This window comes from Lissotriton helveticus, chromosome 11, assembly GCF_964261635.1.
Source record: "Lissotriton helveticus chromosome 11, aLisHel1.1, whole genome shotgun sequence".
Taxonomy (NCBI): domain Eukaryota; kingdom Metazoa; phylum Chordata; class Amphibia; order Caudata; family Salamandridae; genus Lissotriton; species Lissotriton helveticus.
The window spans coordinates 1,046,384,505-1,046,410,786 of NC_136072.1; the positions used below are offsets into that span (position 1 = coordinate 1,046,384,505).

Sequence of the window (26,282 nt, forward strand, 5' to 3'; positions counted from 1 at the left end):
CTTTGAAAAATGCAAAAAAGTGAATTTTTCAAAGAAATCGCAAATTGGTGGTAATTTGCGATTCCTTATGGCATATTGCACTTTTTCTGGGCCTCTTACATTGCATTTAAGGAAACGCGATTCCTTAAATGCAATAGCAAAATAGAGAATCGCAAATTTGCCATTCCTTATTTTGCGAGGCTGTTTTCCTTTCATACATCCCACTTAGCTTAATTGCGTTCGCAAACGCTGAAATTCTGCTAATTTCGGCATTTGCAATCGCAATTTTGAATGATACATATGGCCCATAGTCACACTGTAGTTATCTGCTAAAACAATTTAAATGCTTGATCTTTTGTTCTTTCATATTAAAGAGGTAGCATGATTGCAGACGTGTAGAATAAATGCAGAGTCTGCAGTGCGAATTTTAGCCCAACAATATACAGATATTATTTTGTTGCAAAAACATATGATAAGCAATTGAATGCAAGTCATTTTAAAACATGGCTATAGTTCAGAATGTGTGCAGCTTGCATATTCCAACATCCGTGTAACATAGTGCAAAGGATAAACATACTCCATTCTACTAATGTCTGCTCTTTTCAGGGTAACTTATTTCAGAAGAGGTGAAGAGCAAGTTTCCCCTTTAATTGTTTAAACAGCAGTTGTAACTCTGATCTATGACTTGCCTTCCACACATATCTGTAATAACGTTAAGTAGCTATGTCATGTTCTTATTACAAAGTCAGAACCATGTATTTATAAGTTCTGTAAATTGTAGACATGAATGTAGCCTCACATGCCATATGAACACTAAATGCAACCTACTTTGCTATAATAGACCTATATGTGTTCAGTAACATTTCAACCATACAAGGCATTCTTGGGTGTATCGGGGTGGTAGGTGAGAGGCAAAATGCCTTTGGAAGGGGGCTCGATCAAAATGCCCCTAGAGGAAATACATGTGCAGCAGCACATTAGATGTGCCCTTCAACAGGTGAGGGCAGGGCAGGTCAGGAGAAGGCTTTGGTGGTAGTGGTGGCCGCTTTCCCTTGTCCGGCTACAGCCCTACCCACTGATGAGAAGTGTTTGGAGCAGAAACCCATTTCTCTTTACTAACGACAGAAGCCTCTGCTCGGGTCGCATATTGCATGTCAAGTGTGTGGACTCCTGAGTAACCGTGCAGTGCACAATGGGGCAAAGAATCCTTTTCAGTTCTCAAGCTGCTTTACTTGAAGCTATTTCACGAGTATTGTACTGTGTATGAGAGGAGGATCTGCAAAACACAGATCCTTACTGGCAATATTTTTAAATGTTGGGTCAGCCAGGTGTTGGGCAGGATGATATCTCCACGGGAGATGTCACCCACCTTATTCAGAGTCCATTGGTTTTATTGCACCCAGAATTACCAAGTACAAAAAAACTGGGACAGACTTCGTCCTACTAAAATCAGCAGAAGTCCCACCGCAAAATGGCCTGGTATTATGGGGCAGACACGCGGAAACAGACACAGGAACATCAGTGCCAGCCTGTTATTCTGCATTACCAGATCAAGTCAGAATGGTACTGCAATAGGTAGGAAGTGAAGTCAACTCCCTGCCATTACTGTGCCAGTCCTAATCGGGCACAGTCTTCTTTGTCATAGCCATACTTATGAGGTGCAGTCTATCACTCACACAGAACTGCTGCTAATTCCAGCAATTCCAACCAAAAGAGTAGTCTCACCAACCTTTGCATTGGTGTGCAAAAACATTGAAGCCATACTGGCATTTGAATCTAACACAAGAACCTAAGACAGCTGAAGCAGTCAGGACTCCGAAGAATGCAGTGGGAAAGAGTAGAAGAGAGTGTGATTACCAGCAAGTAATCTGGGACTACATCATTGTCCCACTTCTTTGACCAAGTCCTTACTTGTAAGGTGCACCATACCAAGCTAAATATGCAGCAAGATAGAAGAGGGAATATCCAATTGCATTTTGACCACTTTCCTGATGCGAGTCCCGGAAGACCAGGCACTCCTCTGCCCAACTTCCTTGGTTCAAAGTCATTTCCTACGGATGTGTTTACGGAGTCCCCATGTTTTGTTTGTGTAATCCTGGATGAAAAATGTGGTCCATCTGGATGAGTGCTCATCTCTGAATGATATTGTGAGTTACAACTCCAGGAAGCAAGCAACATTCCCTTCACTTCAACTTTTTCTAACTAGAAGCCATCTCCTTTTCCACAATCAAGGGCCAAATACTGCATTTTTGGGATAGTACCTTTTAGTGGTAGTTATGATCTGGGATTGGTATTATGATCTGGGATTGGTATTCAATGCTATTCTTTATATGAGACTGTTCGGAGCAAGGTGCCACTGCCTAGCGCCCTTGAGCGTTGGTAGATGGGGAAAAAGTGAGGAAATGTGGGGAATTCAGTAACCAATGAAGATGAGACACCAGCAACCGCAGAAGTAGTCAGGCTAAAGGGATGACAAAGCCTACACAAGAGGCACATGTCCTTACAGCCAAAGCATGCCATTGCTAGGGCTATACACATATACCATAAATGGACCTCTAATTTAGTTTCAACCCTGACATGATGTCAGGTGGGACTTTCCCAAAATTATAAGGAACGCATAATTCCGAAGGACTTTCCAAACAAAGCCGATTCCCTCTCGCACTTTCTCCTGAGTTGGTAAATGGAGAAGATGTTCGTCTAGGTATGGATAGATGAACCAGTCCTGGCTACTGAAATGTGCCAACAGAGAACACGGTACTAGAATATCTTCTCAGAGCTTACGAAACTAAATGGAAGAACCAAAGTGGTAGGGTGGTAACAAAATCGGCGATTCTGGAGGAAAGCGGAGTATAAAGTTGGCTCTGGTAAATAAGATAGGTGGACACAGGGTCGATTATATAGTTGATGCTTCTTTGTACAAAAACCCATGGTATACGAAGGAGGAAACTTGTCTCTTTTTCACTTGTATGGTACCACTATCAACTTGATTTTGCATTGCACAAGAGGTCAGACTTGCTGGGTACTAACACAATGCTTTTCTACAGTGGCATTGTATACTTAGCCAGCTGTGCCAATTTCCTACCAGTCTATTTTGGGGCAGTAGAAGGCATGCTCTGATGCGGAATAACAACCTTAGGGGGGAAAATATTTTAGTGCTCTCATTTTCCTTCTTGTGTATGGATGCATTATGTATTGTATGTATTATGTATTGTATGTATTGGGTTTATTGAATCAGACATATGCATTGTTTTTGTATTTAGCTCACAACAACAAATTTTATTTATTCTGTAGTTACACCTAGGTTGAACCTTACACAGGAAATTTATTTTTTGATTTGCATATAACACTGCCACGGTTTTATGAATCTCCACAAAATTCGGCAATCGCTCGCCACATCCAAATCAATCTTTCAATTTTTAGTTTTGTGCACATTACAGAAAGGGATTGGAGATTCAGCTCATCTGAATATCTTTTATTATTTTTCTTTCCAGCTGCATATACTACAGAATGGAACTGCACCCAACTCATGATGAAGAATAAACGTTCTTTTGGTTTGATGTAAGTTCTATCAGTGCTCACACAGCGCTTTACAAAACAAAATTAATACCCTTCCGGTCAAATAGAGCACATGTTACATCATTGATGAAGATCATTCGCGACGTCGCTGACCACATCACAAGTAACACCTTCGACGAGAACATTCAAACCACAAAGATTAGTCATTTTCCAACTCTCCTGACGGTGGAAATCAAGCCTCGTTCCAACATGTATAAACTGCAAGGATATCTAGCTTTGAAAGCGAGAAGCAGCCTCACAACGAGAATTAACATCTATCTCCGTTGGTAATGCTAGAGAAATATTGCATCCGTTAATATCCATACAAAGACGACATCAGAAACGTTATCAACGACATGACTGGTCAGATGCCATTTAACATCACCACAGACATCATCAATGACATCACATAAGCTGCAAATAACTGCTCAGTTCCACATATGTTTGCGGATAGTGGATATACAGTCTCCTTTCGATAACATATCTAATTAAGGGTCATCTAATATTGGAAGTGGTACTACAAACAATCTCACCAGCCTGGAGACAAAACATTGTAAGAAGGAAAAAAAAAAAGAAGGTGATCCTCCTCTGTTCATGCTCCAGGATCAGGAGCAGCATCCCTATAGACATCAGATCAGCACAAACTCGCCTTCAATTCAGAAAAAAGACTGAAGACACACCTCCTGGAGGAGCACTACCCCTGACCCTACAGTCTACCTGTGACCATCCCATAATGACAGCATCATTTTTCAGGGACTAGGCCCATGTTCAGCTCTCTGTTCATCCCGTGCTAGGTTCACAGTCAGGAAAAAACACACTCACATACATACACACGATTAATGTTTGGCTAAAGTAAAGCTAATGAGACTTGCAGCTGCGTTAAATTTCATACATACCAATGACATCAAAAGTGACGTGGCTACATATTACATTACAGTAGTCATAATCAATGAGATAAATGAAGCTGCAAATGGTTGGTCTTTCCCACATCAATCAGCACATAATACATATACAGGGTATTCTCCAAGCCCTACCCATACAGCCTGCTCACCATAGCCACAGGGTGCACCCTGCAGGCTCTGGGGCAAGAGGACATGTGGCAGGCCAGGGGCTTTCTTCCCTACATATTTCTTTCCTTCTACAAGGACAGTTAGTTGCTGACATTGGCACTAAACTAAAGTGCCTTTAAAGTAGTTGTATTACCAGTGATATCATTGACCCACTGTTGAGGTCATCTTTCACAATGTGTGAGGTCATAAGGTACGTCTATAAAAAGGGATTTATTGCCACTTAACTCATCAGAACCGATTAAAAGTCCATAGGAAAAACATGTTTTTGCTCTTTAATAACTTGGGCCACATTAAAAAAAAAATCCAGGAAATCGGACACAAAGATAAATTCACAAATGTTCAAACTAAAGTTTTGTTCAGATTTTCAAAGGGGGCAAAAGCTCAAGTAGTGGCAGGTCCCAATTTGTTGTGCCTCATTAAAATTGCCATAGGGCTATTGCTGATCAATAATATAAACACCTCTATTTGATCCAATTCTGGCATAGATAACAGGGGGGGACAGTCTTCTGTTTGCTATTTGCAACTTGGTGTACTTGCATCTAGAGGTTGGTCAAATATTTACTATGTAATATCATAAACTTTAATTGACAAATGGCTTTGTGAAGACAGTTCAAGAACCAAAACTAGAATCTGATCAATTGTGACGAGTTGGCTGCATTGTACTGTCTGGGACTTTATATTGGGTGTTGCTACATCAGTGTGGCCCCACTCTGCAGTGCTTGTCTGCTTTGTACACTTACCGGTGGCTGGGAGGCTGACTTCTGATGAGTCACCCCTTAAATCACCAAGTGAGTAACTATATTTTCTGAGAAAAAGATCTCATTGACTTGAGACTAATCGCGACATTTGGCAAGAGGAAGTTGCAAGGATTTTATTTTCGCAAGGGCAAGAGCCACTACTTCTATTTATTTATTTATTTGAAGGTTTGCATAAAGCGACCAAAACCCAGTGGGTGGGGAAATTGCTTTATAGAAGGCCACTACCCTCTGACACCACATGCCAACATCAGAGTCCTTGATAAAAAAAAATAGCAATTGTTTTCTTCACATATTTCTTTTTCTGTGGGGGGAAACTGGCCAATCCCAGAGTAGTATGAAGAAGGACCCCAATAAAGTGACTTCTTTGATACCTAACTAGCTACCCTTTCTTGGTGCACTAGGGAACTCTAAAGTTGTACACAGTGGTAGGCACGGAGTACAGTACTTATCTGCCAGCCTTACAGAGAGAGTAAATGGGCTTTCCTTGTAAGCAGAGAAGGCATGTCACCAGACCGTGCATTTTCGTAAAAATGCTTGGATCCAAATGGAGGCTGAAAGGATGGCATCTGTAATGACAGCGTTCGCCTTCAGCAGCAAACCAAAGGTGTTACCAATACATTTTCTTGATTGGAATATGGAAGTGGGCCGGTAGCAGATATACAGATGCTAGTCAGTCCATCTCTATAATGCCTCTATGCAACCAGTCTCGAGTCCTTCCCCTCATGCGAGATCGGGAGCGACGCGGAGCCGACTGCAAGGCCTCCAAAAGATTTCTGGACCATTCCCGCAAAGACTTAGGATTCATGGCCCGGCAGTCAGAGCCCGACTTCTGGTCGTGGCCGTGCTACAGGCATCAGAGGCACATGAGGTGCGGATCCATCATGGACATCAGTTTGTGACAGGAGTCACAAGGCTTGACGCCGGTCCAACGATGTAACATCCCTCGCACACCAGGAGTCAAAGACTCGAAAAAGTTGTCGACAAAAGCCGAAAAAGGTTAGTCAAAAAATGACTAAGGGGCAAGCTCTCTATGGATCTGCACTAGGCTGGCTTGGAAAAAGAAAGAACTGACATCAGCGCACAGGGGCGGCGTCTAAGTAGACACCACAACATCATCCCCGCGACCACGAGACAGACGATGGACGCCAAGTCGACCGACGCCACCTACTGACGTGCGGGGTACTGCTAAGAAACAAATTCTCTGGATCCAGTCTGACGCCTGGGGGTTAGTCTAAGGTAAGGAATCTATAACTAACAGTCTCTTTCAGATACACTGATGCTTTATCAACCAGGCAATAGATGGAATTCACATTTGGAAGAGACCTTTGCTTCCTAAACCGTATAGACCAGTGAGGGTATACATTTCCCCGGGTGCTCCTGGCGACAGTGGGCACTTGGGACAAGGTGCAGCTTACAAAGACTCTGTCCTCAAGCATCTCGCCACAGACACGGATTCTGGGGAACCCAGACTTCCCACACACCCTGCAGGGCACATCATTCTTGCAATGGCAGGCTACCAGCAGTAGCTTGCCTCCTGGACTTTGTCCAAATCCAATCAAGCACACATTGGCAGTAACTTGCTATCAGACACTGGGTCACGCAATCTCTCGTAAAACTACATGCCAGCCGCCCACTATTGCCTTTCGAGAGGTGGCTCATCCCCTGCTACACAGACAATGGCCTCCTCTCAGACAAATATGCCTTTCTTCACACACTGCTATATAGGGCTGTATCCTCTGCACAGCAACTATGGGAGCTGGAGGGTGGACGTTCCTTCACTCCAAAAGAATGGGCAGATATTCTACATCTCGCACATACATCAGTTGGTAGTGCCCGTGATAAATTAAAAGTTGTACGCTATTGGTACTACCCACCTATTAGACTGGCCAAGCGGAAATCGGGATGGAATGACAGCTGTTGGCAACAGTGGACAACCTGGGACACTAACAAATATCCTCTGCCACTGCCCCAAGCTCCAATGCTTCTGGTCTGAGGTACTAGCGGATATCAATCAGCTGTATGACACAGACTTGCACCATTTCCCCAGCTATACACTCTTAGGTCTCCCAAATACACTAGCATACCCTTTGAGTCCGGCGAGAGGCCGAGCTACCACTCTCGCCCTATGTGCGGCTAAACAAGTCACCCTAGCTTAGTGGGGCACAGACACCTTCCCAACAAAATAGGGACTGGCAGTACAAACTCTGGGTGTTCCTGGGTACAGAGAAGCTAACTGCTGTAGATGAATGCAAACTGTCCCAATTTCACAAAACATGGCAGCCGTGTATACGCTTCCTTTCCCAGGAATTTCGGGAAGGATCCTGCCCAAGATAATTAAGAATACTGTGCTATACCCAGGCAGACTGCGACCCATCTGGAGAACCTGCTACCTTTACCCGAGTTGAATTTGTGTTTGCCTCCCTGGCTGCACTGCGCTGCGCTATATTAAGAGATGTCTGGTGACATACCCCTGTGTTTTCTAACTTTTTATCTTGCCTTCCTATTCCCCCATCTGACCTGTTCCCTTCATCACTCTTATCTACATATTTGAGCTTGCATTGCCCTGCTAGCCGGTGGATGTAGGTGAGGGGGGGATTTGTACTGTTCAGTTTACTCTTCTTAAATATCAATAACATCGATTTGAACTTTATAATTTCAGCGAGGATAATCATGCAAGACATGCCTACTTGGAAGGATCAGTCGCATTCACACACGGCTAAAACAGACAGGCTTGATGCCCACAGGCCTTCATTAGAATAAAACAAGAGACAAAAGCTCACTCGCTTGGGATAATCTAGAACCAAGTGAATTTTTCCCAAGGGCAGAAGCATCTTAATCTCCAGGAGGAGTACTGGAGAAGTTTTCTGAGATTCTGCAAGGCTCATGAGAGGCACTAGAGAGAGACTTATAGATAGACCAGGAGAAATTATTTTCAGTATCGGTTGGTCCACAGTGATGGAAAACCACAGGGTTGGGAAGGAGCAAATTCAACCGGATGTTTTGCTCCTTGATTGATGGAATATACAAGAGTTGAGCTCCCTGCGGCGAGTTAATGTAGACTTTACTAGTTGTACAGATGCATATAGGGATTTTAGACAAAAAGTTATATTTTAGAGTAAAATGATTATTTTATAGTCGTTTTTGAAGAGGAGGGGATTCCTTTCCTTTAGAATCTTGTAAAGGTCCCAGAATGCTGAAAATTGCTTTCGGCTTGAACAAACAGGACTTAGGGATTATGTTTGTTCTACAACAGTTTTACATTTCTCCAGTTCCTCATCTGCGAGGGAGAAAATACGGTTTTCCAACCAAGGACAAATTCTTGACTGTGTCCTCAATTTCTTCCTGAAAGTCCTAAATCAAGCATGTCTGTGCATTTATGACTCTAGCTACAGCCTCTTCGACCTTCTCAGAACAGATCTGAAGCTGCTTTAAGGACAAGAGGAATTCTTACGCTGCCACAGGGAGACTAAATTCTGAAAATGTCTTTAGATTGTCTACGTTTTGGAAGTGAAAACAGAGCATGCCTTCAGCAGAATTTGTCTCCCTCACAGAGAAGTTGGCGGCTGTTCTTCCTAAGATTCAAACCAAGCCTTAATTTGAAACATAAGGCAGAGGAGGAATTGGACCTTTACGTTACCTGTAACTAGTGCCGATTATGTTGGAAGTTGCCTCATTAGAAGGCTGGGTCACACCTTTGAATTAAGATACCTACAACCGGTGAAGCCACCAGCTCTGAATGAAGTTTTGACTATTCATTTCTACACTGTTCCATACTCAAAACTGACTTTGAAGAATCAGAAATCTTGACTGGTCCATGAACGCGTTTCAAGAGGAACCAACTCCAGAGCTTCCTGCTGCTGAACATCAGAGCGTGAAGTGGTATAAAAGAACATAGATTTTCCTGACCCTCCATAGTCTCATTTTCGGAATTGGATTCTGTGTTGATATCAGGTCATTAACTCTGTGTCGGTCTTGGCACCAAAGTTACTCGATAGACTTGTGAGGAGAGTCTGGCATATCATTCAGCACATGTAAGGTGCTTTGGATTTACTTGATCAGAACATCAAGGAAATTATCGGAGGAAATATGATTAAGAACAGACTATCATATGTTGTACTGTGCCAAAATCAGCATCTATTAGCGGGACAGTGTCATTCTCAGCAGCCATCAGTGGTAGGACAGCGTACTTCTTTATGATTGAGGGTGAAGAACAATAACTTGTCTGCAGAGCATTATGATACAAATATTTTGGTGAGGCTGTGGAGGTCAAAGCGAAGTGAAAGACTAAGTGTATCTGCTTTAACAGCAAGAAAAGCTTTCAGGGGATGGTGAGGTTGAGGGGGAACTGCCTTGAGAGAGTTACCGAATGTGATAATCTGGGGATTCCAACTCATGGATGTCACAAATCACCAAATGCTCCCTTCTCATGAAAGCACAGGGATTTAGCCATTTTCAGGTTTGCTAAAAGTACTTCTGTTTATCCACTCACCCTTGCAATAGAAGTTTACAAAGTTCAAGCAATGAATGCTGCCACCTATGGAGCAGAACTTTGGGGCCAATGTGATGTCTCAAACCGTGAGGAATTGAAGAGAATACATTTATAAGATCATTAACAAATCTCAGAAGAATACTTGCTCACTAAACTGAGGACCATAATGTATTGAATTCTTATCTGGATTGTGGATAAATTAAGCCCATATAGTAAAGCTCTCTATGATACCATCCCCCAGCCAGGGATAACGTGGTAACCCTGGCCAAGCTAAATAAAGAAATCCTCGATTAGGGGAATATTGGTAAACCCATCCTCTATTTGCCAGAATTCTGTTGCACTAGGCAAACTGTGTTTAAGTTTGAGGAATTTTTAGATTATACTAAACCCCTACTTTAAAGATCTTTGTATAAGAAGTTCAGATAAAATGATTTACCTCCAGATAGCTATATATAATTGGCCTTCAGGTGTTGTTCGGTCTAAGCAATGCCCTTCAAGCCTCGCTGCAGAAGAAACTGAGGAGCATCTACTATTCTTTCTTTACCTATTACTTTAGAACCAGGGCGAAGAGGGCCTTTCCACTATGCCACATAATGGGTTTATCGCTCAGGATAAACGCCTTGAGAATGTGAAAAAACGGACTAAAGAATACTCATTGTTTACTCTTTTTCCAAATTCCTTTATGCAGCATAACTAATAAGATATAAAATACTATTGAGCTTGTAAACCTCTGACTCATAACTAAGTACTTACTGGTTAGATGTATTTCTTTTATTCCTCTTATTCCTTTCCATTGTTTACTCTGTTTCCAAATTATTTTATGCAGCATGGTTAACAAGATTTAAAACTTAAGCGTGCCTGTACATTTCTGGATCATAACAAAGTACTTGCTGTCTAAACGTATTCCTTTTATTATATTTGTTTTATCTCAATTGATTTTAAGCTTTTATCAATATTTTTAGACACGTAGCTGAACAAAGTTTATGTTGACATCAAATAGTTGATTTTATGCTTTGTTCATGGAATTTATTATCTGACCTAACAATAAAGACAAATAATTATCTGGTGTATTGAGGGAACTTGTGGAAAAAGCAGGGTATGGTGTATGAGACAACCCTAAGGAGGTGCAATAGAAAGACTTTAAACCTCAGCCTGGATTCCAATTTACCTACAGGAGTAAGTGGGTCATTTAATGCAGTCTTCTTGAAGAGGTTAACAAATCAACCTCTGGACCTGGTTCTAGCAGTCATCTGCAATGTTCCTTTCTTTCACCCTTTTTCTTGCATGCGCTCATCTTTATTCCTGTTCTTTTTTGATACAGATAATTATCACCCAAAGAATGGTATGGTACAGAATTCCACTCCATAAATTCCATAGCACCATACTCTATTACTTATCAGTGTAAATATTTGGTACAAAACAAGGAAAAGACTGGTGCTAGCAAGGGGAAATAGCAAAACAAGAGCCAGCACCTAAAAGAAGATGCAACGTCAGGAGAAGCTTTTTTATGCATCATGTCCACAGGCAAAAAAATAACAGAAACTACAGTTGGGGAAGCGCTGGGATTGGTGATGCCCACATAAGGGTCAGGGTGGTGTGGAGTTTGAGACACATGCTCTGGATTCCCTGGCAAAAATATTAAACTGTCAGCTTTCTCTAACTGAGAAGCCTTTTCAATCCCCAAGTAGTAAAATAACTCCCTTTTACTACTTGGGGTTTTAAAAGGCTTTTCATTAAGAGACAGCTACCAGTTTAACACTGATAGAGCCTTACCACTGAAGTGTCATGAGATGTCTTTCCGATGATTAGTGTTGGTTAAGAAAGCAAAGAGATTACCGCCTTATGGGGGAACCTTAGTTAGCATCATGAAACCCACTGTTATGGAAGACGTTTTAAAGCATCTAACCACCCACATAAGCCAACAACAAGCTCCACTGGTACCCAAATCCCTTCCCTAATATTCTGCTGGAGTCTCTACTTCCAGGGAGTTGCACCCAGGCCCATGCGTTTCCACTTCAGGGGCTCCTGCTAAATCCTCACTGATAGGCAGTGCAAGCATAAATGTGGATATCGGGAAAGAATAAGAGAAGCAACTTGATGAAAAGGCCTTATCCAAGATGAAATTGTCTGCATATCCATGGAAAATGATGCCCTCAATGAGATCAGGAAGAACTGAAAATTCAACGACAATTATTTTGAAGACGTCTAACAATATATTTAAACCCTTCTTCACAATCCTTTAGGCACCTCTTGACACCTAAAAAAAACCACTACTTACAAATAAGGAAAGCATTGCAGTTTGATGTTATGTGCTTCCTCTCTGAAAGCTAAACCCTAATGCAATGCTCTCTAGATGAAACTGTAAGACTAGGAAGGAGATGTCCATGTAAATGGAAGCGGCTCTTTTTGCGTCGGAAGAAAGCATTTGTTAGAAGTTGGGATGTTAGGCAGATATTAGTGGTCTACTACTGATCATATGGGCCTTGTAGCCAGCACAGGGCTTTGGAAGAATATGTCCTGGCTGTGTTGTGCTTCCTTAATCTAATTGCAAAACCTCATAGCAAGCAGGGCCATAATAGCAATCTGCTTTAATTCACTTATTCATTTTGCAAACATATCTCAATTTTCATTATTTTAACATCTTAGCATTGCAGTTAAACATCCCTGTGTGAAAATGACTAACCTGGTGACACAGTGCACTGAAAAAATATATACATTTTTATTTCATGACTAGACAAGACGTGTGGCACTTGCCAAGCTTGTCCGATTTGCAGCAACTCACACAATCCAAAACAAAACCCTGGTGTTCCTGGCTGTCCCGCTGTGAATAGTTCATTGTAACAGTGATCATTTGTCCCAAAAGCGCTCAGAGGCGGTTTATTAAGGTTACGCCATGACAGGGCAGCTCCTGGTGCAGCTGCCGGAAGAGCATAGCACACTTGTTTCTTTCTTGGGTCCTTCCCAAGGCATTGAACAGTCTGGCCTGGAAGTAAAGAATGTCTCGGATTTGTTCCTTGCACTCCACCTTGGCAAAGTACGTCTTGGCTTCATTTAGGTTTAGAATCGCTGACTCCAGGGCTGCCAAAAAGAAAAGAAAAATCATTAAATTTATCTGAAAAACAGCACTTAAAATATGGTAATATTCCAGAGATTTTCTTTTCTTTAGCATGCACTCTAGAATCCAGGGCCCTTCCATGAAAGATCCTGAAGCCACAGATAGAGAAGAGTTTCAAAAGTTCAAATGACATGTTCTCCCAAATGAGATCCTGCTTATAGCAGGGAAATTCAGTGGAGATGGCCGACTGCCACAATGATCCACTCCCAACAAACTCTGTTTGAAGAATAGAAGCTCACTATTTACTAGGATGTTACAACAGCAGGAAAAAGCATTTTCGAAATTGCAAGATTCAATTAGACCGGTTACCAGTCAATGTCAGTTTACAGGAGCTGTGATTCATTGAGTGGGCGGAGTGCAAGTCCAGTTACCACATTGTAAAAAGTGTGAAGTTATAAGCTTTATCTGGATCATCAGCTATTCAATATAATTATAAAAATATTGCTAACATTATAAATGCATCTGATAACAGTAAAAAAACACAGAAGACACAAGACAATGGTAGGGCAAGGAAATAAACTAGGGATGTGTGTAACTGCTGCTTAATTATGTGCCTCTGACACAGCCATAAATAACTTCACTGGCTAAGTCAAGTTCAGATTAGCAGAAAAAAACGTTTTCTACAAAACTGAGTTAAAGCAAAAAGTGTAGTTCATTTTTTAAAATACATTTTTAAGTCTTTAAGCATAGCGGAGTAAGGCTCCTTGAAGTCTCCATTTTGTGCAATTGATATCAAACATCTCCACATGTATGTTACGTGTACATACCTTCTGCCTTTTTTTCCGGGCTGTAAGCAGCAGCAGACGCCACCTGACACTTGGCCACTAAGAACATGGCTCTGCCTTTGTCAATCACGGCCCCGTGCGCCAGGATCGGTTCTATCGCCATGTGCAGGATATTCAGCGCCTGCTCTGGGATCCCGAGGATGAGCTAAAAGAGAGGAATTAAAGGATGAAGTGTGCAGGTCTGAAGGATTTGTCAAAGAGTACAAAAGTTTTTCTTTCAAATCGGAGCATCATTGCATGAGAGAACCCAATACAAGTATTAGCCTGGGGTATCCTCTCCTGGGAGAAGCGGTGGAGATAGAAGGGAGCTAATGCTCAAGGTCATTAACACTGCTGTGGACCCTGCCACACTGAGGACTGCACGCGAGGGTAAGAGCCCCTTTTCCACACAGCCCGTTGCAGCACAGATGTGTTCGCGCAACCATGATGGAGCAACACGAGAGATGACGATGCAGCGGCACCTTGAACTCTAGCTGTACTTCTGGTGGTTTTGTGTAACTGTGAAGGTCTTGTTGAATTATTATTAACCCTGGGCAAAGCACTACGCTAGCGTAGTTTGCGCTACTTCGCACTACGCGAATTGCACGTAGCACAGTGCAAACACGCGTAGCGGCCATTTTTTGCTTGCTTGCGGTCCTCAGCGTCAAGTTGGCGACCGCAGGCAAGCAAAATTACATCCTGTGAGACGTTATCCTCGTTCGCGATCAGCAACATCAAGTTGCCGATCGAGAGTGTGGATAATTTTTTATTTTTTTTTATTTTTATTTTTGTGCAGGTGGAAAAGAATATGGTCACAGCAAGCTCAGATTTACCATGAGAAAACTAACATCATGGTTCTATCTCCACAGCCTTCATGCCCACAGCCCGGAGGCCGGGCGGCGACTTTTGTTTTCGTTGATTAACTTGCAGTTATTCTCTGACGTGCGAGCTCTTTAAGTAACTCCCCGAACCTGCTTTTTGGGTTATTTTCCCCCCTCAACTCCCCCCCCCCTCCCACCCTCCCCTATCTACAAACTGGTTGGTTACCATCTCAATGCGGTTACAGTTCGGTCACATACTCGGCCAACTAAGTGGCACTAGTCCATCAATGCCCTTCGTGCCCACTCTACTGATGCTCGACTCCAAACCCATGATACTGTACATAACCTTACATGCGTTGTGACCCTAAATTTCTCAGGAGAGTGTGGATAATTAACCTCCCAGCGAGATTCTCAACGTGGAGAGGTCAGGTTTCTCATTGCGAGTGGTCGCGTATGCTCGCGACCGCTCGCAATGAGAAACTACCAGTCTACGTTGAGAAAGCTGCCACTCGAGTAAAAATCTACTCGAGCGGCAGTAAAAAGACAGCTCGCACTGTGCAAGATGCCGTTTTCAATGATTGCACAGTGCGGACAACCATCCGGCACTGTGCAATCATCGCGAACAGCGCACTACGCAGTTCGCATAGTGCTATGCGTAGCTAGCGTAGTGCGAAGTGCACTTTACGTAGCGCTACTTCGTGAACTACGCCCAGGCTTAATATTATCCCCATAGATAGCAGGCAAGGTTTCGGTCTCCTGGAGGGGCTGGTGGGGGGCAGAGGTGGGATTGACATTTATAATGAGGTTGGTTCAGCCTTCACCCATCATGCACTTGTGTTTCCACCCACCCCCCATCTCTTGGCCCATATTAGGCCACAGGATAAGTTCCAGGTTTCCAGCACTGTGTGAAGAGAGTTTACATTTGTTGTACCTTCTTGTAACATACCATTTGAGTGGTTATAAACAAGTCTTGGTGTCATACGTTGGGATCACTGGTGACTCTGCCCATTTCTTCCTGAATTTTCCTAATTACAACACATTTTCCCTAACCCTGCCAAATTCAGAATTCCCATAGACATGAAAATGACACTGACAAAGAAGTGCTGAGCATCAGCGAGCAGCAGTATGGGAAAGTATTGCCTCTTACATGACAGACATGCATTGTCTAACCTGGGTGAAGGCCAAGCTGAGGATGTTCTCAGAGGCCAAGTACTGCAAGCGGTACTCCCGCGAGAGCGCCAGCGCCTGCAGCAGCAGAGGCAAGGCTATGGTAGGGCAGGAGGACCTCCAGTACAGCTCAGCGATTGAGAGGAGAGCACTAGGAAGAAGACACAAGAAAGGGTGGTTAGAAACAGCTTCAATCTCAGATTAATTATGTGAAAATGAGCATGCAAAAAGTACAGCCTTCTCGTCATTTCAGGCCTAAGAATTCCAATATTCCATACCAACATATATGAAACTCTAGCTTCGATTAAAGACAGAGGCAAATAATGTTGTGTAAATTATTTTATTTAAGAATAAGTTACGTGGCAGCAACAATGAAAGATTCTCCTAAAAAAAACATTTAAAAAAAACACAAGATGCTGCACAACACAAGTGTTCATGAGCCTTTGTGACTGTAGATCAGAACGGATTTTTTTTCTCCAATGCAAGGGCCAAGATGAATAAGTTACTTATCTTCGGTAATGCTTTTTCTGGTGGATCCTTTATCTACCCTCAGATTCCACACTTTTTGTATATCCCCAGGTGCCAGACGGGATCCAGAGAACTACAAATAGAGGTCTTCAGTGTGCAGGTTGGTGGCATAATGCAGCTCCGGACTAACCATATATGTGATAGTGCAGAGCCAAACATTAGCTCCACTCCTATGCGTGAATGTCAGTTTCTTGTTTGTTTCCCTTTCCATGCCATAAGGTGCAGAGCACAGAACAATTATTGGAGACAGTCTTCTGATTCGAATGTGGGACCTTTTTAAATGTTAAAGAGGCCACTCTAAAAGTCTGTGAAGTAGACCAAGTGGGTGAAGTGTCCTTACCACAGGACTTGTCTATCAAGGCAGTAGTGCTTCGTGAATGGTATGTTTAGATGCCCATGTTGCAGCTGGACAGATGTCAAGAACAGATACCCTTTGCCAGCACTGTTTTATTGGCTTTGGCCCTGGCAGAACGGGCTTTCAAACTTTCCGGATGCATCTTTTTGGCTAATGAATAGCAGATATTTGAAGAAGAGGACTTTTTACCTTGATAGAGGCCTCATCTGCACTGCCTTGCGCCTTTCATTACACATGAAAACCCCATTAAGAGCAGATTGTCTATCGAATCGTTTTTAGTGTGGTGTAGTGACTGTATTTTAGGTAGATAATGATTGGGTCTGATTATGACCATTGCCCACCACCATCTCAGCATATTGTAGACACTTAGACAGCACTGACTATTGCCTTTGACATGCTTTGCAATTCACATCATCACATAATATAGGGATGTGTAGGCCTGAAGTTCTCAGTAGCAGGGTTTTGCCTATTGGCTTTGGCATGATCTTATGCCTTCTTTCTATAATCTTTGCTCTTTTGCGGTCCTAGAGGCCTATGCTCGAGAAATGCCATGTTCTTTTCTGACATGATCTCTCTGGGCAGCTTGTAGGTGCAGGGCTGTGTTTTTGTTTCAATGTGTTATTCGCTAGCTATGAACCAGAGAGGACCGGTTCTTATCGGAGGAATGTGTTTTTACTGTGCTGGAGACGCAACAACAGTTCGGCCAGCTGGGGGTGCGTCTTTAGCACAGGGGGTGGTGCAAGCATCTGGTGGGAGGCTGGACGCTTGCAAGAAGCTTCTCTGGAAAACCTGCATTCTATATTAGCATGAGAGTTAGAGGGCAGGATGCCATTTTGCTATTTGCCAGTTACAAGTTGGAGGAGCCATTTGCTATTTGCCATTTGTCAGGAGCCATTCAGCCAGTTGCTTGTTATAGTTGGAGGGGCCAGTAGCCAGTTGGAAGCCAGTTTGTTCAGATGGAAAGGCCATGGGTAACATCAGATGCTAGAGATGCTGTGTTGGTGATGGTGGTCTGGTGATAACAGAGAATCCTGATCGAACCAGAGAGATGGGCAACCTTGAAAGTCAGATGTATAGAAACATGGTGAGGTGTTCTAAGAATGTTTTTATTATAACTGTTTATGTCTAACCATCTTTACTTTTCAGCTTTTATGTGTGTGAATGTTTTTGGTGATTGTGATAATATTTACTTATTTCTTTCCTTGTCATTCTATCACTGTGTAAATAAAAGACCCCAGATCATAATTTGTCTCTATTCTTTGGAATGGGAGGTTAGAATCTTTCTTGTACCAAGTGCTGTCGCATAGAAGGATGGTAAGTTGCCCTTCTTGCAGGTAATTGTTGAAGAGGGAGGTTGTAACATCACCAGGCCGGGAAATATAAAATGTAATCAACAAGGTTGAATAACTGCACCAGGGTGCAGTAGGGAATCTCGAGGAGATATTCTCGCCCGACAAGGTTGACCCCACACCAGGGTGTGGGGAAGGTGTTTAGAGAGAGAGACATCGCCAGACAAGGTTGATTTGCTCGCAGGATTGCATTGTTTTCGTGCTAAGTGCGCGTTACTGTCACTGGAAGGTGTTGATTTGCTCGCAGGATTGCGTTGTTTTTGTGCTAAGTGCGCGTTGCGGTCACCGGAAGGTGTTGATTTGCTGTTTCTTGCCGTGCAGTGGCGAGTTATTTTGCTGTTTTTTACCCGTGGTAAGTTGTCACCGGAAGGTGTTGGTTCTTGTTGCATTTTTGTACATATCCCCCAAGACTATGGCTCCAGATTTTCAGTACTTTTAGTTGTATGTGTGTGGTTATTTGTATTACTGCCTTCTCAGGTTGGTATTTTATATGTCTATGTGTGGTGTTTTTATGAGTCCTGAGGAGGGCTGTGGTAAGTAGTGGCTTGGGACCTGATATGTTATTGCTTAGTGAGTAGTATGAGTTCCAAATTGTGCCAGAACCCAATTCACTACATGTGGTCAATAAAAAAAGCTCAGTGCCCTTTTTGGATCAAGGCGATGAAGCCTCTTCTCTTTTGAGGGGTGAGCCGTAGGGGGCAAAACAAGCTGGCAAAGTGATCGAATAACCAACTTGAAAATGTGTCACAACATTAGGAAGAAAGGTAACCCTAGTTCTTCGCATCAATTTGCCTGGAAAGAAGGTGGTGTATACTGGTTGAGTCGATAACGCCTGGAGTTCACACATCGAAAACCTTATGGAGCAGATGCACCGATTTGAAGGGCATACAAATCAAACATTTCAAAACCAAACAGAAGTCCCATTAAAGCCCCATGAACAGTTTAGGAGAAAACATTTATCTAACCTAGTATTAAAATTCTGACCAAATGGTGATTTAAACGAGGACAGTTGATCCAGTAAACACAAAAAGGCAGAGATGCTGACAAGTAACCTTGTATAGTACCTTTTTTTTCTTTTTCTTTCAGGGTTCAGGAGCAGCACGGACCAGATCGAAAGTTTAGGATACTGGATGGTATGTCCCTTACCCTTATTGTAGGGTATCTTCTAGAAAGGAAGCTACTTGAATGATAGAAATCCTTTCGTGACTTATATCTCAGGAATGTGGACAAAGTTTATTTATTCCTATTGAGAAATCTCTGCGACTTTGAACGTGGACGCATTATTCCGCTAAATTTGTCATTTGAGCCCTGATGAAGTTCCCTCAGTGGAACGAAACGCGTTGGCTGATGTCCAATTTTTACGATTGACTACAATAAAGAGACGTTTTGAAAACACTTGGAGAAAACGGACTTTGTTCTTGGTGCACCTTCCTTTTTCTATAAGGACTCCTATCTGGTTGCCAGTAGAGCTTTAACTGCGGCAGCTTTGGAAGTGATTGCACAGGACTCTAAATACTTACAAAGATTGGGGTTGATGTGCTGAACCTTGGTCAGTTGCTGTTGTTAGTTTTTTTGTTTCTATGTTGACAAGTAATCTTTCATTGTACCAATATCAAGGACTTGCTGGGCCAACACAAGGACAAACAAAAGGACATCAGAAATTGTGGTATTGTTAGGGACCGGTAGTCTGGGCACCACACCAAGCAAGAAATGTACCCCAGTACCCAGAGCAGATGTACTTCAAAGAAGGCAATCACACATCAAGGATGTATTACTATTATTATTAATTAAATTTGATGAGCGCCAACAGCTACCCCCACAGGGTTTCCCGGCGCTAGGAGACAGATAGGGAGCAATTTAAAAAATGAATTTAACTGCTGCCGTTCAACACACACATTATGGAATAGGTTGTGGAGATTCGAGAGCAGGGCCCTACCCTTTTGCTGAGGCAGCAGGCCCTTCTGAACTGGTAGCCATATTGAAGGACAAATATTCAGGCTCAGAGGCTCTGTGTACCACACTCTTCAGAGCCAGTCTGAGGTAATCAACATGACTTGGTCCTGGAACTACCTGATCTTCCTCAGTATCTGAGGCAGGGTACAACCTTGTTCCATTCTAGTCAAAACACATCTCCTAAAGAGTGCTTTGGAGGTAACTGCAGCAGGGAAAACTGCACTTTCTCAGCAGTGGCAAATAGATCTGACCAGAGCTCTCCACAATGGCTGAAGATACCCTGCACTACCTTGAGGTGGAGACTCCACTCATGGTTCGCTGGACACCACCTATTCAGTTCAACCGCTACAGTATTCAGGGGTTCCGCTAGGTAGTCAGAGACAAGAAAGATTATCTGTTGCTCCAGCCACTTCCAGAGGAATTAACCTCATTAGCCCAGAACCCCCCTCTACCCTGCTTGTTGCACTTCTACCTGGCAGTAGTACTGTCTGTGAGAACCTGCACCAGCCTACCCTTGATGTAAGGCAGGAAGGCTCTTGGGGGCAAGCAGATTGCATGTGGCTCCAGCTGGTTGATTTGGAGTCTGTTCTATACTGGAGACAAGAGGCCTCTGATCTCTACCTGTCCTGGATGGATGGCCAGCCCAACAAGGACACATCTGTCACCAGTATGAGCTCTCGGTGGGGAAGGAAGAGTGGCCTAACTCAGTCACTACAGCAGATCTTGAGCCCTCTCCCGTTAGATCAGTAGGGAATCAGGGAGTCAGCCTTGTTGCTGAGCCAGTTGGGACCTGAGGTTCCACAGCAGTGGCTTTTGACGAACTACATGAGGCAGAGACACAAGGCCAGGAGAAAGAGAAGCCTCAGAGTAATCTTTACTAAAAACCAAGACTGACCCCGAAACATCAGCATCATATCCTGAATATCCTGGACTCGATGTGGTGAAGGAAAGGCTTGAATAACACTATCTCCAGCGACCATCATTCAGAGAACATGTGACAGGCTGAGGTAAAGCGGAAGGGGACCATGGCAGACTGAAAGAGTGATTGGCCCACCTGAAACCGCAGGTAATGTCCGTGAGACTTCAGGACAGGTATATGAAAATAATTGTCCTGCAAGTCCAAGGACACCATCCAGTCTCTTGGGTACACAGCAGCATGCATCTGAGTCAGTGACAGCATTTTGAATTTGGCCCAGGAACGGCCCGAGGCCCCAGTCCTCCTTCGGGGTCAGGATGTAGCGTGAACAGCATCCACCCCCTTTCTCCAACTCTTGTATCTGTGTGATGGCAACCATGTAGAGTAAAACATGCACTTCAGGATTGCTTCTCCGAAATGCACTCTGGTGTGGCAGGTAGATGATGAAGGGAGGAAATGAAGGGTAGGGCTTTGCCCCTTTGAACAATTAGTAAGACCCATCTGTCGGATGTAATGATCTCAAGCAGAGGATGAAATGTTGAATCCTGCCTTCCACGGGCCTAGCATGAGCCACTAAGGAAAAAGAAAATCAGCTCAGTAACCGCTGCGGAAGATGAAGGGAAACTGGAGGGCTGCGCCCCCTACTGCCTTAAGCGGAGTTTGCGGGTGCCACATCCATGGCCCGAAAAGGACTGGACTATCTGCTGTACCACTGGTTGGTTTTGGCTAGCCCCGTGAAATGGTTTCAGAATTTCCTGAACTGATGGAGAAATTGTTTTACTGGCCTGAGTGACCCCAAACAGTGTGCAGTGGATTGACGGTCTATAAATTATTCTAGAGCCAGTTCTGCTTTATCCCCGAAAACTCCAAAACGATCGAACAGCAAACCAATTAAGTACTCTTGCACCTTGACAGAAAGTCCAGCTGAAGTCATCCATGCATGCCTTCCAAGCACGATACTGGTGCCAATGCAAATGGTATTATCCAGGTCTGCATACGTTACATACTTCGCTGCACTCTGTCAATCATGTAATGTCTGAACCGGAGAAACTCTAAGGTCCTCTACGACAGCCAGCTTAGTGGTCATGTCCCACACAGCATGCATGTACTTGCCCAGTAAACAAACTGCATTTAGGAACTTAACGGCCAGGCTTGCAAAAATACTTTACCAAAAGCATCAATCCCTTTGGATTCCCTTTCTGGATGACTGGTCCGGAAGGAATTAGGATTGACTTTGCTAGTCTAAGCCTGCACAATGAGGATCTCAGGTGTAGGGTGCTTGGTTAGGATGTCCAGATTACTGGTCATAAGTCTATGTTGCTGGCTGACTGACAGTCGAGAACAAGGATTGGATCATATAGCCATCAAAGCATGAGTGAGGGCATCATTCCATGAAAGCAGGGGCTCCGATGACATTGGCCCGGTTCCAACATTTCTGCCATCATTTTTTTGTCACAATGGAGGGCTACTGTCCTCCGGACCACCACAACAAACGAGGCACTTTTCCCCATTGGTGGTAGATGTGGGGAGTCAAGCTCTGTTTCAGGAAAGGAGTTGAGCCCACTGGCATTTTGTAAATCCAATGACAATGCATCAACAGAACAGTGAGGAGGTAAACCATCATCATCTTGTGTCCCGAGGACCGTATGTGTGTCTTGCATAGGGTTAGAGTCCGTGCCAAAAAGAGAATGTAACCTTTGGTGGTTCCGGGTTAGAGTCAGGCTGCATAACAACCAATTGCGCTTTTGGGATTTCATAGTGTGAAGTCGGGGATGTCGGTTGGGGGTCCAACATGGGAGTCAGCACTGCGTCTATCACCAATTTGTATTGGCACAAGTGTAACAGGAACTGGCATAGATCTTGATGCCTGTGAGAAAGTTTGTACTGGAATCAGCAGTGGCCTGGTAACATGTCCCAAGGAAACAGAAGATGTCAGGGGAGGACCTGCCCGCGGTAATCAGACTGGACGCCCCTAGGGCACGGCGACAGAACAGAAGGAGCCAGAATCACGCCAAATATATGCAGCACAGTTTCCTTGAAGGCCGCCATTTGCTGCAGGGTAGACGTAGGCCAGAGGAACTCCTATCACACCGGACCAGGTGAGGAATCAGTTCTGAAAATGGGAACTTCAAAGAAGTGCAATGTTCACCTTGAAACCCTTGCACCTGCTTTTTGCAGCTACACAGGCAGGATAGGGTATTTTTGTTTTAGTGTATTAGTGTTTGGACTGACCTGAAGATTTCAAGCAGGAAATGGCTTGTTCACAGGATGACCTCATGAAAAAGAATGAGATTAGGCCAGAGACTTGGAGCAGAAGCGAGACTTGTGTGTTAACTATGAACGTGTGTGTTGACTAGGCAATGCAGGCAGAGCCTCGCTCGCAGGCCCAGATCACCTACAGGTGCATGAGGGCACACATGCCACGCGACTTAAGATTTGTGACTGGAGCTCAAAGGCACACCTCATGCAGGTTTGTGACGGAGATCTGCTTTCTACAGTCTTGGCATGGTTGGAAGCCTGTAATCGTTCTAGGAGTTTTGAAAAGAACAACAAAACTTGGGGGCTGAGTTCCGGATCCACATCGGAGGGCACGGAAAGAAAGGAACTGACGTCAGCGTGCAGAGGTGGTGCTTATATGGAGCTCCTCTCCCTCACTTCCATGGTGGTATAGAGCAAATACTGCGCCACACGCCACCTGCCAGCACGTGGCAGAACTACCTTTTGAAGTCTAGTGCCAGGGGATATTCAGAAGTATGCATCAGAAGGTTCAATTTACTAGTGTGACTTGGAAACTGCTGTTTATTTGAAGGTAAATTATAAGGCCATCCCTTTGTTTCCCTTGATCTGCCCCTTTAATCCACCCGCAAACCACTGAGGTGGGAATACGTCTAGTTCGTAACAAATACACTTTTCAAAAGAAGTGATATCCAATCAGAGGCTCCAGAGCCTCCTGCTAGAAGTTATATGAAGTACCATAGGTACAACACAGACACTCTCATACTAGAGGGTGAGATGCTCACTACCAGTCCCTTACAGCAACAAATAAACATCTAATCCTAATCCAATTGGGTAGCAAATACAGACACTACCAATTACCTGGGATAAAAAGTATGGTAAATTATACCCCACCTGTATAGAGTCTTCAGATGTACTCTGCTGGGAGTATGCTATTCAATATTACTGTGGGCAATAGCAAACATTCATTACAAAAACATGAATGTTACTGAAATGCATTGTATGATGTGATTTAAGGAGATGGCTACTGCCACCTGGAGACCAAAAGTGGAATTCAACCTGAAGGAACATCACCAGGAGCAGGTATTAAGTTATTACAAGCTAGTACCGACTTTATTCCTTATCACACAAGCGTTTGGACATCAGAAAATGACCTACGATACAACACTCGCTTGCACATTTTACAAGGATACATGCACGTCTAAAGATATCTTGCATTAAAAGACAGAGAAGATGTTTATCCAAAAGTGTTTGATTTGAGTTTTCCTCGCTGCATACTTCTTCATCGCTAAAGGTCATTTTGTATGGGACACCAGAGCTTACCTGCCATTAATTAATCCCAGTAATATTAGGTGAAAAATAGGCACAACAGGGGGGGGAGGTGCCTGCACTTACAATCAGGGGGTTTACTATTGGAGTAAATGTTAGATCTGCTGGACAATGTCACTAGACATCTGCAAGTGCTAGGGGGTTGAAAGCACCTCTTCTTCAATCCAGGTCCTTGGTTCTATGGGAGGTCAAGGTCCACAACAACACATATGGCTCTTTCAGCCTCATTTGAACTCATTTGAGACCCACAGCTACATTATTTGAGATTAACTCAAAGACTCACAAAAAAGCTACATCATTTAAACCACGAGTATTCAAAGTAGGCCTACAAGGGCTAGTCATGCAAGAGTCACTGAGGTCCCCGAAGAATGTTACCCGTCTCCACATCAAAGAGAGCATTCTATCCAAGTTTCTGAAGCAGCTCAAGAACCTCACTACATAGAAGAAATGGTTAATTTGCAACTAAGATACCGAAAGGTATTTCCTCTTGTAGCTACCTTTCCTAAATGAAAAATGTTGTAAGGCTTCCAGCCTTGTATTACACCAAGACAGATACAGCCATGTTTGCAATAGGAGCAAGGCTATAAAAATACTTGCAATAAAGGAAATCTAAAGAAACATCATATTTCTCCCCAAAGTCCTAAAATGATGGCCCCAATCTTCCAAGATGCGATGTGGGTTGCAAATTGGCAAATACAAATACGTATTTAGGAGCAGCATACAAATGTTCCACATACAAGTTACTCTTTCTCCCACACTAGGTAAGGTGTGTGGTGTGTCTGGGTGTAGGGTGTGTGTGTGTATGAGGAATGGTTTGCACATGCGGGGGCAGTTTCTGGGTACAGGAGGGAGTGCGCGCGCATGTGTGGGGGGGGAAGTATTTGGGTATGGATGCACGTACAGTAGGGTGTGTGGTTATAGATGTGGGTAGTGCAGGGTGTGTGTATGGATGTGTGCAGTGTGGGCTGTTTGGGTAGGGATGTGTGCAAAGCAGGGTATGTGTGTCTCTTTACATATTTGTATATATATTCACTCAAAAAAACAAAAAGGTTAAATTGAGATTATAGTTATATGTAGAAATAAGATAAAAACAAATGCTTGATAACCAAAAAGCTGACGTCATGTTAAATGTCATCACTGATGGCATCTCGTTAGCTTTTAAGTTATTTTAACACCAACTATAACGTCATTTTACCTTTGTTTTTTTTCAGCAAAAGTTTTTTTTTTAAATGTAAGCTAAGATCTTATTACCAAACCTAACTCTTCACTTTAACCTTTGGATTTTTCAATGAATTTCCTTCTTTTAAAAAAAAAAATCATATTCAGCTCATTCCCCATCCCCCTCTTTCCCCCTGACAGTCTCAACATGCCCTGCAACACATAGCCTTTGTCATGCACATCGGCTTGTTGCCACAGGGACTAGCCTCTGCACACGTCCTGCAGTAGGTGCCCAACCCATATTTTATGCCTTTTTTTAATACTTATTTTAGGGTATATCTGTACCCGTCACCCAAGCTTCACACCCACGGTAATACGGTACCATGGGAGCAGAGATTGATCAAAGCCTTCCTTTTGATCACTCCCACAAGGGCCAGGTGGTCAAGCCGTCCCTACTATGCATTCTTATACTCTATTTTTTCTAACTTTCCTAGAACACTAGGAACGAATCCCCCAGTCCTGTAATGACAGTCACAACATTTTCTTCATTGTTGCTGCCAACCAATTAGCTCACTCAATATGTAGAAGAAATTGTGGACGGGAAAAAGAATTAAACGTTCAATCAGAGGGCCCTATTTTTTTTTTTAAAAATTGATACTGGAGAACTCATGTGGGACAAACCGTTCAGTTATAGCTAACATTTTAACCCCTTAATTTCCACCGTGAGCACCTCTTTAAATG

At 43.3% G+C, this 26,282-nt stretch overlaps 1 protein-coding gene across 1 annotated transcript in view; it reads right to left on the reverse strand.

The window, feature by feature from the left end:
* Positions 1–12,546: 12,546 nt before the first annotated feature.
* ANAPC5 (anaphase promoting complex subunit 5) overlaps positions 12,547–26,282 on the reverse strand; it is a 140,355-nt gene continuing 126,619 nt past the window's right edge. Inside the window, exons 15-17 of the mRNA XM_078667511.1 lie at positions 15,722–15,869; positions 13,734–13,896; positions 12,547–12,929 (exon numbers count right to left, since the gene is read on the reverse strand). Coding sequence (XP_078523637.1) covers positions 12,718–12,929; positions 13,734–13,896; positions 15,722–15,869 — 523 coding nt within the window. The 3' untranslated portion in view covers positions 12,547–12,717. The remainder of the gene's footprint in view (positions 12,930–13,733; positions 13,897–15,721; positions 15,870–26,282) is intronic.